Source organism: Salminus brasiliensis, chromosome 14 (assembly GCF_030463535.1).
Source record: "Salminus brasiliensis chromosome 14, fSalBra1.hap2, whole genome shotgun sequence".
In the NCBI taxonomy this organism is placed as follows: Eukaryota; Metazoa; Chordata; class Actinopteri; order Characiformes; family Bryconidae; genus Salminus; species Salminus brasiliensis.
Genome location: NC_132891.1, coordinates 33,090,007 through 33,103,410, shown reverse-complemented (window position 1 = coordinate 33,103,410; position 13,404 = coordinate 33,090,007). Strand labels below are relative to the sequence as shown.

Here is a 13,404-nt window from a genome sequence, read left to right as displayed (position 1 = left end):
AACACATTAGCATTAGCATGATTAGCATAGCATATCATTCATTAGCACCAGCATTGTCGTTTGATTGCATGCGGGCCTGTTTGGTGCATTCATGTTGCAGGCCTGCAGCTCAGCTCCCCTACTACACATACACGCGCACGCGCGCACGCGCGCACACATACTGCGGCACGGGGTGCATGGTGGGTGGGGGGGTGGGGAGTTGGGGGGGGGGCAGACCTGGGGTAAAAAAAAAAACAAAAAAAACGATGACGTGCTGGTGACGTGTCTCAGAGAGCTTTAATCCACTGTGTGTGTGTGTGCTCTGTGTGTGTGTGTGTGTGTGTGTCTGCACTGCTGCTGCTGCTGCTGCTCCTGCAGCAGATCGAGCCGGTAAGGCGAGGAGGGGCTGGCGGCTAAAAACGGCACCGACCCTCCGACCAGCAAGAGCCGCGCGCGCAGAGACGATACGACCCTCCCGTGATTTTTACTTTTATTAAAACGCGGAGAAAATAAAAAAGCGGTGTGTGTGAGTGTGTGTGTGTGTGTGAGAGTGTGTGAGTGAGGTGGAGGAAGTTAAAGGCAATGCGATAGAGGTCACTGTGCGTTTTTGCTCGTTCTGTTGTTGTGCACGCGCGCGCAAAAAAAGAGAAAAAGATAAAACAAGCCGCTCGCGCTTTTTTTTTTATTGCATCCGGACGCAAATAAATGGGTGATTACGGCTTCGGTTTGCTGCACACGGCCAGTATCAGCAGCAGCACCGGCACGAGCACCAGCGCCGCGCTCCTGTTCGGCGGAGCCGCCTTTCGCTCGCTCTCCGGCTCCTCCTCCTCCTCCCCGCTGGCCCCGGCCCCCTGCCCTCCTCTCTTCTCCGATGATCCCTCGGGGGTGAGTGTCCCGCAGCAGCTCGACGGCGTCGTCGGTGACGGGGAAGACGCCGGCGACGCAACCGCAGCACTAGCACTAGCACCGGGCGAGCGAGCGAGAGGCGGCGACTTCAAAGCGCAGGCCCCGTTTTGCCCCGCGCGTGACCTTCAGGACCCACAACCACCCCCTCCTTCCTCCTCCTCCTCCTCCTCCTCCTCCTTCTCCTCCTCCCCTTCATCCTCCTCTTCCTCCGTGAGCGCAGAGCTCCGGCAGCTCGCCCAAAAGCAGGACGTTTCCCCGGCTGACCCCTCCGCCGGTACACCGCAGCACCTCCAGATGGACTCCGCCGCTCACTTGCTCAGCAACGGCGCCGGGGTCCTCTCCCTCGGAGCGGCCTTCTCCAGCCTCCCCCACCAAGACATGGCCAACCCTGGCGGTGTGAGCGGCCCGGCCTCCCCCCCTCTCCCCGGCTTCGCTGCACCGTGGTCGGTGCACACCAGCTCCCCTCCCCCGGGCCCCCAACCGCAGCCCCCACAGCCTCAGCCGCCACCCCCCGGGTCCAACCCGAGCAGCAGCAGCAGCGAGCCCGACAGTAGCTTCTATCCGGCCCTGCCCTCCTCCATGAGCCCCGGCTTCTTCCAGAGCTTCTCCCCAGTGCCGGCTAGCCCGTGCGCCGCTGTCAGCGTGCAGGGCTTCGGTGGGCCCTTCTCCCCGCAGCCGCAGCCGCCGCAGCCGCAGAGCCGCCGCTCCCCAGGCAGCCCACACATGGCCTCGCAGCAACACGGAGCCTTCCTGCAGCAGAGGAACAACTACAACCATCACCAGGTGAGAGAAAACGCACGGTGGCCATTAAAGAGCCGGTGGTTAATCTTTAAAGGGCTGGGCGGTGTACACAAATAATAAATATATAATAATTACAATATTATTAACGTTATGTTTTTATTTAAACCTATTTGCATTTTGGTTCTTAAACGCGATTTAAAAAACGTGAAAAGTGTCAGATTAAAAAAAGCTCTGTTTATTTATTTATGAGCGCGCTTGCCTACCTTTTTATACAGTTGTAGTTTTTTAACGGAACCGTTTCAACTCACGTAGCGCCGATCAGGCAGGACAGATGACTACAATTCCCATGATGCACCACGAACGCACTCTGACAGACGAAAGGACGAAAGAGCTAAAAGTGAAATAAAATTCGCCGTGTTATGAAAAGCTTCCAGGCAGCTATTGGACAAATGTACAATATTTAAAATAATTTGGTATTTTATAGGGTAAAACCAAGCTAAGGACTGTAAATAGCTTCTCAAAACCGACCCTAGCTGAACCACCCTGCCATACAACCCTTAGCTAGCATGACTAAGCTCGTCCTCGTGACGCCACAGGCTATATTATAATGTAATACTGTGTTTATAACAACGTAATAGCAGCATTATTATATGATTCGAGCTACCACAGCTCCTCTGCGAGCTGACTGGGCAGTCATGCAGACTGCAGTCGTTGTTATTATTGAATGGGGTGTTTAATGGGCTGCTGTGTACTGGTTAGCAGTCCTATAAGACGTAGTGATGAACGTTTCACGTGACATTCCACTGACCTTAAGGTCGTGTGATCGTGTGTGTGTGTGTGTGTGTCTAAGTCTAAGCCCATTAGGAGAAAGTAGACAACAATGTCCAGCCATTTCCCCTTGTTTACCAGTGGCATTATTCCCTTACAGCCACTGTTCTGTAGTGTGGACTGTAGTGGAAGAATACACTGTGTAAATGGGACAGAGCCCAATGGCCAGGTCCCAAATCACCCCCTCCCCATATAAAACCCCAATACAAGCTTGAGTTCAGAACAGGCCTGGCTGTAGTGTAGGTCATAAATAGGGCAAGAACAGAGCAAATGACTACTAATATTGTTAGTTATAGTACCGTAGCCCTATCACTGAGGTGCCTTTGGCCTAGTGTGTTAACCTGGGGTCTTACGTTAGATTGGGATACTATACTATACTAGTGGCGCAAGAGATAACAGCACTACCTGCCAGTGAGCTACCGCACCATGTGGGAGACTGGGGTTCGATTCCCGGGTGGCTGGGTGACTATGCTGCGCTACACCAATAAGAGTCCTTGGGCCAGACTCCTAACACTGCACTGGCCCTCTGCCTCTGTAATAGGAGTAACCTTGTAAGTCGCTCTGGATAAGAGCGTCAGCTAAATGCCATAAATGTAATGTAATGTACTATGAAGTAGGGCTGAACGATATGGTAAAATACCTACGCTACATGATATTTATCACAATACATCTAATCACACTGTTTGTAAAGAAACTGGCAGCTGATCAGTGTAATAATATCCTTGATATGCTTAGAAACGTATATCGTGCATCACGATATGATAAAATATCGTCATATTGCCCAGCCCTTCCGTGAAGCATGGAAATATTATATTTAAAAAATGTGAATATTGAAAACGGGAACTTAAATATATTAACTTAACATAGTTTTTTCGAAGTCTTCCACTTCAATCAAAAATGCTTCAATATAAAACACTTCATCTTGTATTGAATCAGACTCTAAATTTTGGGATTCGCTGCGCTCAGAGTCCTGAACAACTTGTACTGTTGCAATCTGTTTTACCCTCTGGGGGAACTGCTAAAGTACATTGGGTTTCGGATTGAGATGAGCCGGCCCAGGCCACATTCTGTGTGTGTGTGTGTGTGTGTGTATATGTGTGTGTGTGTGATCTCTTGTGGGCATGGGGGAGGGTAGGAGGGACTCACATGATTTTGCCAGTGGTTGTTTCACATGCAGTGACAGGTATAGGCCACATCATTTTCTCACATTCTGAGGAATTGCAAATGAAGGTACCCAGAGACAAAAGATAAAATACACATGGGAAAAATTACTATTACAGATAGGTACTTACATAGGTCATACATATGGGACATATTCTTATAATGGATAATAAATAGGAATAATCCATATGGGGCATAAAATTGCATGTAGATAATTTGTAAAGTAGGCAATACATATGGGACATATAGATACTTACATAGGTTATACCTATGGATTTCTATCACAATTTGGGTATATGTATGGGGCATGTTAATAGTACATATAGGTAACTCATATAGGACATATACATAGGTTATACATAAAGCTATAGGTTGCACATATGGGGTATATTGGTATTTACATATGGGGCATTTTTATTACATAGAGGTTATACATATTGGGCATATTAATGGCAGATCTAGATAATACATATGGGGTATTATATTACATATGGGTAATATATATATGGCATAATATTACATATAAAAACTTCCTGAGGTTATAAATATGGGCATATTATTTTTTTTTTACATATTGACAATAGGTATGGGGCATATTATTACATATAGATAACCATATAGATTAGGTTATACAGGACATTACTACCACATATTAATAATACATATGGATACATGTATTACACACACACACAGATAGATACATATTACATAGCTTTCATGTAATGGGGCGTTTTGCTACATATAGATATGATTTATATGGGGAATGTTATTACGACATATAGAAATATACATATAGGAGATATTATTATATATAGATATTACACGTGGGATACATCAGTGCATATGGACACTTGCCACTTGCATGGATAACACATATGGGAGATGTATATATGCATCCTGACATTGTGTAAAAAGAATTGTGTGTGTGTGTGTGAGAGAGAGAGAAGGTAGTTATTGTTTCCAGCTTGATACAAAATATGTAATTATACACAATGTTGTGTGCTCTAATTATTACTGGGCTTGAAATCTGTATGTGTGTGTGTGTGTGTGTGTGTGTATACACTTGTGTTCAGAATGCATGCGTTGTGGTTCACTACTGTGGACTGCAGCAATTCGGAAAACAGCTCACGCTTTCTTTCCCAACGTCTAGACAACATTATTATCACTCGTTCCCACCAAAACACTCATTTCGTCCTCAGACACACACACACACACACACACACACACACATATATATACACTAATGTCTAATTATACACCCAGTCCCTGTAGGTTGTGTAGATGGGTGTGGCAAATGCAAACACACAGACACACACACACACACATTCAAAATCTTAACTACATACATACAAACACACTCAGCTAGATTGAGCTTTACTTGTTAAAGTGTGTGTCTGTAGGAATGTGTTATTGGTAAGTGGTGTGTGTGTATGTGTGTGTGTTGCTGGAGGCTGTGAGCACGGGGCAGTTAGAATTAGATGTAAAGCTCTAAAGCTTCTTACTGCCTCCACTAGCAGGCCTACCAACAGTTACACACACACACACACACACACACACACACACACAGATGATTAAGACGAAGAACACTCTCACTTATATTTACATGTGCGTGCACACACACACACACACACACACACACACATCACTTGATGCTGTTTAAATTTGTCACACATTCTTACCTCTCTCTCTCTCTCTCTCTCTCTCTCTCTCTCTCTCTCTCTTTCCTTTACCCCCCCCCCCCCTGTCTCCATAGCCCCTGATGAAGCAGTCTCTGTGGGGTGGTCATCAGGGCAGCGGTTGGAGCTCCGGTGGGATGTCCTGGGGCAGAGACCACCGCCGTGGGGGAGGCATGGGTGTGCCCGGCTCGCTTAGCCAGATCTCCCCAATGAAGAAGCCGTTCTCCAGCAGCGTCATCGCCCCCCCGAAGTTCCCCCGCTCCACGGCCTCACTGGGGCCCAAGACCTGGGTGGAGGAGAATGTATTCCGCACCGACAACAACAGCAACACTCTGCTGCCTCTGCAGGTACGACCAGTGTGTGTGTGTGTATGTGAGGGTGGGGGGGGGGGGTTGATTAAGTGGATTTGTGAAGTTTAGGTTTCGGTTAGAGGGGTGTAAAGCCCCCCAGCAATAAGCTGTGGGGTTCTTTGGAGCGGTGGAGCTCTATCCAGTGCCTTTGGGATGAGCTGAAGTGGCTGAATGCAGTGAGATCCTCACAGCAATGTTCTGAAATCCTGAGGAAAGCCTCCCTCAAAGAGAAGAGAGACATTGAAAATGACCAGCTTTGATTGATTGATTGATTAAAATCCTTAATTTTGGAACAGTGGATGAACAGGTGTCCACATACATTTGGACACACATTACAGAGAGACTGGGAGAGATGGATAGTGTGTGTGTGTGTGTAAGAGGATCCTTCAGAGCCAGTTCATTGTGTGCGCTGAGAGAAAGGCCAAGGCTCATTTGCATCTCACCCACACATGAGCACACCTGTATTCACTCGTGCGTATTCATTCGCTCGTGTCTGTTCGGCTGCAAGAACTGGACGTCACTTGGGGCCGTTGGACGTCAGGTGGTGCTGGCCACCACAAAGGCTGGTCTTAGAAGCGTTCGCTTTGCTGTGCTACTCTCATTTAATCACATTTACATTTAGATCTACGACATTTGGCTGAACCCCGTATCCAGAGTGACGCTCTGCCCTGATTGGCTGGTTTACGCCACCAGAACAACGTACAGAACCCACATATTAGCGCATAGCGTCGTTTTACCGCTGTAACAGAACCTCTGCAATTACTCCCGAGCCTGCTGCTGTCCTCTCACTGTGTCCTCTCAGCGCGATGTGCCGTATCTGAGATTGTATCTGGTTAGCTTTTAGCCTCCCCCACCCCAGCTTTTACCCTCCTGATGGGAGTTTAGCTCCAGTTTGGTTCAGCGGAGGTAGTTTTCCAGTGTGATTTTGAACCTTTAGCTTGGCTATCAGTTTCAGTTTACAGGCCTCTCCCATTTCAGATGGATAGGGGCCTGGACTTGGCCAGGCTTGCCTACAACAACAGTCCTCCACATTAGGAGTGGGCAAACCCCTCTTCAATACATGTAATACTTGGATGAGCAGGTGTCCACAGACTTTTGGCCATAGGTTGCGCTCTGGACGTGAACTCCAGAATTAGTGTGTGATCTAATGGTGCATTAGCCTGGCTACAAGCGTGTTTCCATAGAGGACAGCTAACATGGCAACATGGCTAATTTGCTGCTTGAGGCAACAAAGCCTAGCATTAACAACAATAGCAGGGTGTGAGCCTGAGTTTGGGAGGTGTTGTGAGGAGGGTTAACATATTAAACGTATTGTTAGGAGATTAGAAAGTGAGACGAGAGGTAGTGAACCTCACAGATGCTAAATCTCAGTTGTATTGTATCGTTGCCGTTGTATTGTACCTGGTTTGGGCCGCACACCCACCAGAATCAGGAACCATGCTATCTTACAGCTCGTACACCAACACCCCCCCCCCTATGCTTTACACCACTCAAAAAGCAATCCGCCAGAGTCAGTCAGACCGCACCCGGCTCTTAAAGGGAATGGCGAGAGACACGCTGATTGGTTTATTATTGCATGTTACGCCCACAAAACACAGCATTTTGAATAGGGAAGTGCAGTGCTTCCCAGGCTAGACGGCCAACTGCCCAACCCGCTCGTTAGGACTCTCCTCCCACCACTTGCTTACCCCTTACCCCTCCAGAGACAGCAGGGCTGTCGTTGTGCTCTCTCAGGCTCTGGCTGCTGATGGCAAAGCAGCATGACCGGGGATTCGAACCAGCGATCCTCAGACCATAGTGTCCCATAGCGTCCCGAAACTGCGGAAAACTGCCTCAGATTGGGAGCACTAATGCGCTGTGGCAAAAAGCTCACATAGAACCTGGTTAGCCAACCTGGTCACCTGTTAGCTGACATTACAGAGCTAGCAGTTATGTGTTTACCTGCAAGCTTGTTAAGCTGTCCAATGACATATAATTGACAAATGCTAGCAAAACAGTGGTTAGCTAGATGAAGCGTGTGCTAGCCTTCACCCTCCCAGCACTGGTAGCATTGTATGCTGCGGGAGTTCCTAGCTAGGGCACAGTCATGCAAAGTTGGAAGTGTACAGTTGTCCAAAATGTCTTGGTACACTGAGGCCAACCTAGAGAGAACAGCCCCAAAGCATTATCCCACCTCCACCAGACTCTATACGTCTGTGGCAATGGGACTGAATGAAACACCTAAATTCAACGATTAAGAGGTGTGTCCCAATACTTTTGTCCATGTGGTGTGTTTTAGCCATCATAGGTTTGACCATGTGTGATCCTGCTGATGTTTCTGTAGGTGCAGCATACGCCATGTTCATACGCTAGAGCAGCTTTTCTTTACCGTGGCAGAGTCCTTTAAAGGGCCGGCGTCCGTCACCAGGCCACAGGCCGGCTTGTTTTTCCATTCAGTCGACGGCGCTGCTTCACTTTCTCCAGTTCCTCGTTCCTGCACCCTTCCTGCAGTTTAAAATTCCTCACATTCCTGCACTCCGCTCTCCTCCCTTCCCAGGGTTCCGTTTGCCTCATGCTCCAGAACCGTGGAACGTGACTCATCGTCAGTCTGAGAGAGAAGAGAGAGAACAGCTGGGCAAGGGTAGAGAAGGAAGGGCAGAGGGGTTGGTGTGAGTTATAGGTGCAGTAATACACCGATTATGATACATGAATCAAAATCAAAGTGAATCAACTACAGATTGGGATTTGGAATCAATTATGAATTATTGTAATAATATTAATGGGGTGCTCGGTTGGGGCCAAAATACAGTTTTCTGTCATTTTACACACACATATATATATATATATGAAAACAAACTTGGTTAGTGCACAAAAGCACTGAATCATTTCCTAATAATTTAGAATCAAATTGAATCATTGTGAAGGCAGATATTTCTACATTAAATGTTATAATTCACTGAATCGTTTCCTAAACAGTCCCAGTGCAGCTGAATCATTGCAAGGTCAGAAATGTATGCAAAATTATTAAATATAGAAGCTCTGAATTATTTTCTATCATATTTATACATGAAAGTTATTGGAGCACTGAATCGTCTCCTATAGAATCAGTTGAATTAGCTTTAGAAGCAATTGAATTATTGTGAGGTCAGACATGTACAGGAGAGTTTGTGAAGCACTGAATCATTGAATTAAGAGTTGTATCCGAAATGAATCATTACAAGGTTGGATATTTCTACCTGAGATTTCATGACTCACTGAATCATTTCCTAAAGAATCGCAGTGCAGTTGAAACATTGCAAGGTCAGAGATTTACATGTGAGATTTCCTGAAGCACTGAATCGTTGAATCATAGTGATGTCAGATACAGTATTTACCTGACAATGTATAAAGCACTGAATCATTTTTGAAAGAATCATAATCTCATTGGATCGTTGCAGGGTCGTAGATTTAGAAGTGAGGGTTCGTTGAGCACTGACTCTTTACGCAGTTGAATCATTGTCACACATTCAGACCCGAGATTTCAGGATTCACTGAATTGTTGAAATGATTCATTCTGAGGTCAGAGATTTGGTTTATTAGAGCTTTTTCAAAACTGTCCAGAGCTTCAAATCTAGTAATAGAGGCGTGAGCTCAGACTGGGAGTGTGTGTGTGTGTGTGTGTATGTGTGTGTGTGTCTCACCTGGTGCTCAGCTGCTTCTCACCTCTTTATTTTTGGCAACTTACGCTAATACTAAATTTAGCTTCGCCAGCACCTTTCTTGCAGTGCCGAGCTCAGAGCGTCTGGGGGGTCTAGGGATGAACTGGAGAAGGCCAGGGAGATAGCCTGGCCAAAAATCTCCAAAGTATTCCCCTTACCTTCAGTGTAGTGGACCACTGATGTACTGACTAATGTAGCTAACAACGTATGGAAGCTTATGTACACCAATTAGCATTGATGTATAAATGTGTGTGTATCATCATTAGCAGATATGAATATAAATGGATATCGGCATCAGCCCAGAATTCCCAGATTTTTGGATGCTTACACCGAGGACAAAAGTATTGGGACACCTGCTCATTCATAGTTTTTTTCCAAAATAAAGGATTTTAAAAAGAGCTGATTCTGTTTTTGCTGTCCAGGAAAGAAGGCTTTCTACTAAATTTTTTGGAGGAACATTGCTGTGAGGATTTGATTGCATTGATTGCATCACCCCACCTCATCATCCCCAACTCATCCCTAAAAAAGTACTGTATGGATCGTCAACCATCATTTCAGAGGACACAGTTCCACTGCTCCACTTGGCTTTATACCCCTGGAGACCTTGCCTGTGCCTAACACTATATCTCAGCCCTTAATGTTAACAGCACCCCAGTATTTGTGGACTGACAGCATGGCTAACATGGAATTTTCCCGGTAGTCCCATTGGCCAGCCCATCATCTCAGTAGTGGATGTTCTTCACATTAAACCCCACTATGTCCTCCTCCGTCTTCCTTTATTTCCACCGCTGGTGCCAAGAGCCATGATATCAGCCTCTGTCTGTGCTGCAGCGAGAGCAGCTGGGCGTTCCTCCTCGGCCGGAGATTAAAAGCGAACAGGACTGGTGCGCTTGCCTGGGCTTAAGCGCGTCCGTTCAGTGCGTGCGTTCTTTTTTCCCACGGATCTGCGCTAAAGCTGGGCTCTAAGCGGCCGATGGCGACGGGGAGGGACCGAGTGCAGGGCTGCTGTAATCTGGTATTATCCACCACAGGCCTGCTGCTCCTGCAGGCGATGCCAGAGACCAGTGCTTGTTGAAATATGAGGCTATCCAAACCCGTCTTAGTATTTGTTCCCTAATAGACTAAACTTTGGTTGGGGTGAAAAAAGCTCAGATGCCTATTTACCACCCTGTTATTGTACCTCAGAATAAAACGACAAGCTCTGCTGTGATTGGCTGGTTTGCGGCACATAGTTTTTAACACTGTAACAAAAACACTGTCATTATTCATACCGGATAGTGCTGCTGTCCTCTCACTGTGTCCTCTCAGCGCGATGTGCGCCCCCCCAACGCCCCCGCCCACCACCCCCCTGCTCGCTCACCTCCCCGGAATTGTCTTTCTCGAGTCTTACTGGTACGAAAATGAGCCGGTTCTTCCTTCCTGATGTGAGTTTAGCTCCAGTTTGGTTCAGCTGAGGTAGTTCTGCAGTGTGTTTCCGAGGGAGCGGACCATGGAGAGAAGACACGGTAAAAGCTAGCATTGGCTAGCGTGTTAGCTTTTAGCCTAGTGTGGATCCCTGGTTGCTTCCCCTGGCTGTTGCTTCATAGCGTGCTGAGTTTGAGCTCCCCCTCTGCAGACACTGGCACAGGACAAGCCGTGGTCTCGGGGCCTGGAGGTGATGATGAGCTGCTGTCCAGTATCAACACCACCATATTCTCCTGACGTTGGCGTGGCGTTTTACTGGCTCACTGTTTCAGCTGTGATTAGCTGTGATTAGTCGAGACTGTGATGTAACAGTTTTGAGGTTTTGGATTCGGCCAGTTTTCCAGACCTAACATTAACCTGAAACTGACCGAAGACTTATTGACCTTGGTTTGGTTCACGTTCCTGGTCCTTCAGCACGTTCAGGTGACCGTGGACCAGTAGAAGTCTCTTAAGGAGAGGCGTCCAAGAACGTTGTGTCCCTGACATGGATTTCAAAGCAGTTGTTGACACATACTGTATGCAGTGTGTTTCTAAATACAGCCCATCAGCACACACTACAGTGCATGTGGGGGCATATGAGTGTGTGTGTAAGACCGAAGGGGTGAGGGACACAGAGTGTGTGTGCAGTAAACATTCCCAGTGCGTCCTCCCACACATCTGTGGACTTGTTTTCAGCAGAGCGGCAGGGGATGCCCTTCTGACATTTATAGCAAAGTAGAAAGAGATGTTATCAGGCCTACAAACACACACACACACACACACACACACATAAACACAGGCACATACAGGCATACCATCTGCAGGATGTCCACAGGGCCACCGTTTTCACCTCTGCTGTTATTCCCGGGATGGAGGGGGGACACACTTTTATACACACACCGCGCTCACGTGAATCAGCGCAGAAGGAATGTCCCAGCATGCTCCCGGCTGCATTAATACACTCTCTGTAATCCCATAATGCTCAGGCGACAGGGCACTATGGTGTGTCTCTGTGGGGGTATTGTGCTGGGGCCGAAACTATGCCTTGTTGACCATGCGGTGTGCTATTTTGCAAGTGGATTATATGGTAGCTGTGGGGGCTCTAGTGGTCCATTCAGTATGTAAGTTCTTGTTAAGGTACAGGTCAGTATAACCCATATACTGGTATGCCTCAAATAATAGGGTTCTATGTATTATAGTACTATAAAAATGTCATTACGCATCATAACGATAGTGGAACCCATTTTGCTGCGATATGGATCTACTGTATATTTTCGAAGGTTCTATATAGAACCACCTCCGGAAGGTTTTCTTCCACTCTGAAGAACCTTTTAACTTGACAGTGAATCATCGAAGCATCCGAATGGTTCTTTTGAGTTGTCATGGTTCCACATAGAACCATTTTCTTCACTAAAGAACCCTCGAAGAACCCTGTGTTACTAAGTATACGTTGTTGTTTGATGCAGAAATTTTGTATGTAAGTATGTAAATGTGATGGGGGTTGTCCTTTAACAAGCCTGTTTACCACCCTGTTACCTTTATCTTTTATGGTGACTTCATGACAAACAGCGATGAGCTCTGCTCTGATTGGCTGGTTCGCGTCACTATGACACGACGAGAGCTGCTTAGCTTAGCCCAGACCAGGCCTTTCCAGATAGCGCTGTCGGCACAATGTGCAGAGAGATTGTAGCCCGTCGGCTGGAATTAGCTTTTAGCCTAGCACCCAACTAGCACCCAATAGCTGCACCTGCACTGGCACAGGAAAAGCCTCGAGTCTCGAGTTGTAGCAACCTGTGTTAGCAAACTCTTCATATGTAGCCTAGGGACATCCATAAAGTACTGAGTCAGATGTGATGGACAAGCAGAGCGCTTGATTTTGAAATCTAGGGAATATTGATTAGGGAATGTTTCCAATAATATATACTAATATATTCTCTCTCTCTCTCTCTCTCTCTCTCTCTCGCTCGCTCTTTTAGGATCGGAGCAGAATGTACGACAGTCTTAACATGCACTCACTGGAGAGCTCTCTGATTGACATCATCCGGGCAGAGCAGGACCCTCTCAAGGGTAAGACCCACATCCTGCTTCCTGTGGAGCTCATGGTGGCTAATAAGCAGTTTTCCTATCCAGCACTCAAACCAGGGGAACTGTTCAACTCCCAACATTCAAAACTCTCCATCCGAGATGGACAAAATTATTAAGTATTAAAATAAAATTAAGTTTTTCTTCAACGCTAATTTAGCTACCAAACAATTAGCTATGGGTCCTCTCTGGGCCCTCCTGAAGTCCTATGACCTAGGCCTACTCTATGGGTCCTCTCTGGGCCCTCCTGAGGTCCTATGACCTAGGCCTACTCTATGGGTCCTCTCTGGGCCCTCCTGAGGTCCTATGACCTAGGCCTACTCTGTAGGTCCTCTCTGGGCCCTCCTGAGGTCCTATGATCTAGGCCTACTCTATGGGTCCTCTCTGGGCCCTCCTGAGGTCCTATGACCTAGGCCTACTCTATGGGTCCTCTCTGGGCCCTCCTGAGGTCCTATGACCTAGGCCTACTCTATGGGTCCTCTCTGGGCCCTCCTGAGGTCCTATGACCTAGGCCTACTCTGTGGGTCCTCTCTGGCCCCTTCTGAGGTCCTATGACCTAGG

At 47.1% G+C, this 13,404-nt stretch overlaps 1 protein-coding gene across 2 annotated transcripts in view; it reads left to right on the top strand.

The window, feature by feature from the left end:
- Window positions 1-332: 332 nt before the first annotated feature.
- The window catches only part of cpeb2 (cytoplasmic polyadenylation element binding protein 2), a 31,473-nt gene continuing 18,401 nt past the window's right edge, over window positions 333-13,404 (top strand). For both annotated transcript variants that reach the window (XM_072696607.1, XM_072696606.1), the window contains exons 1-3: window positions 333-1,668; window positions 5,369-5,638; window positions 12,738-12,828. In XM_072696607.1, coding sequence (XP_072552708.1) covers window positions 685-1,668; window positions 5,369-5,638; window positions 12,738-12,828 — 1,345 coding nt within the window. In that variant the 5' untranslated portion in view covers window positions 333-684. The remainder of the gene's footprint in view (window positions 1,669-5,368; window positions 5,639-12,737; window positions 12,829-13,404) is intronic.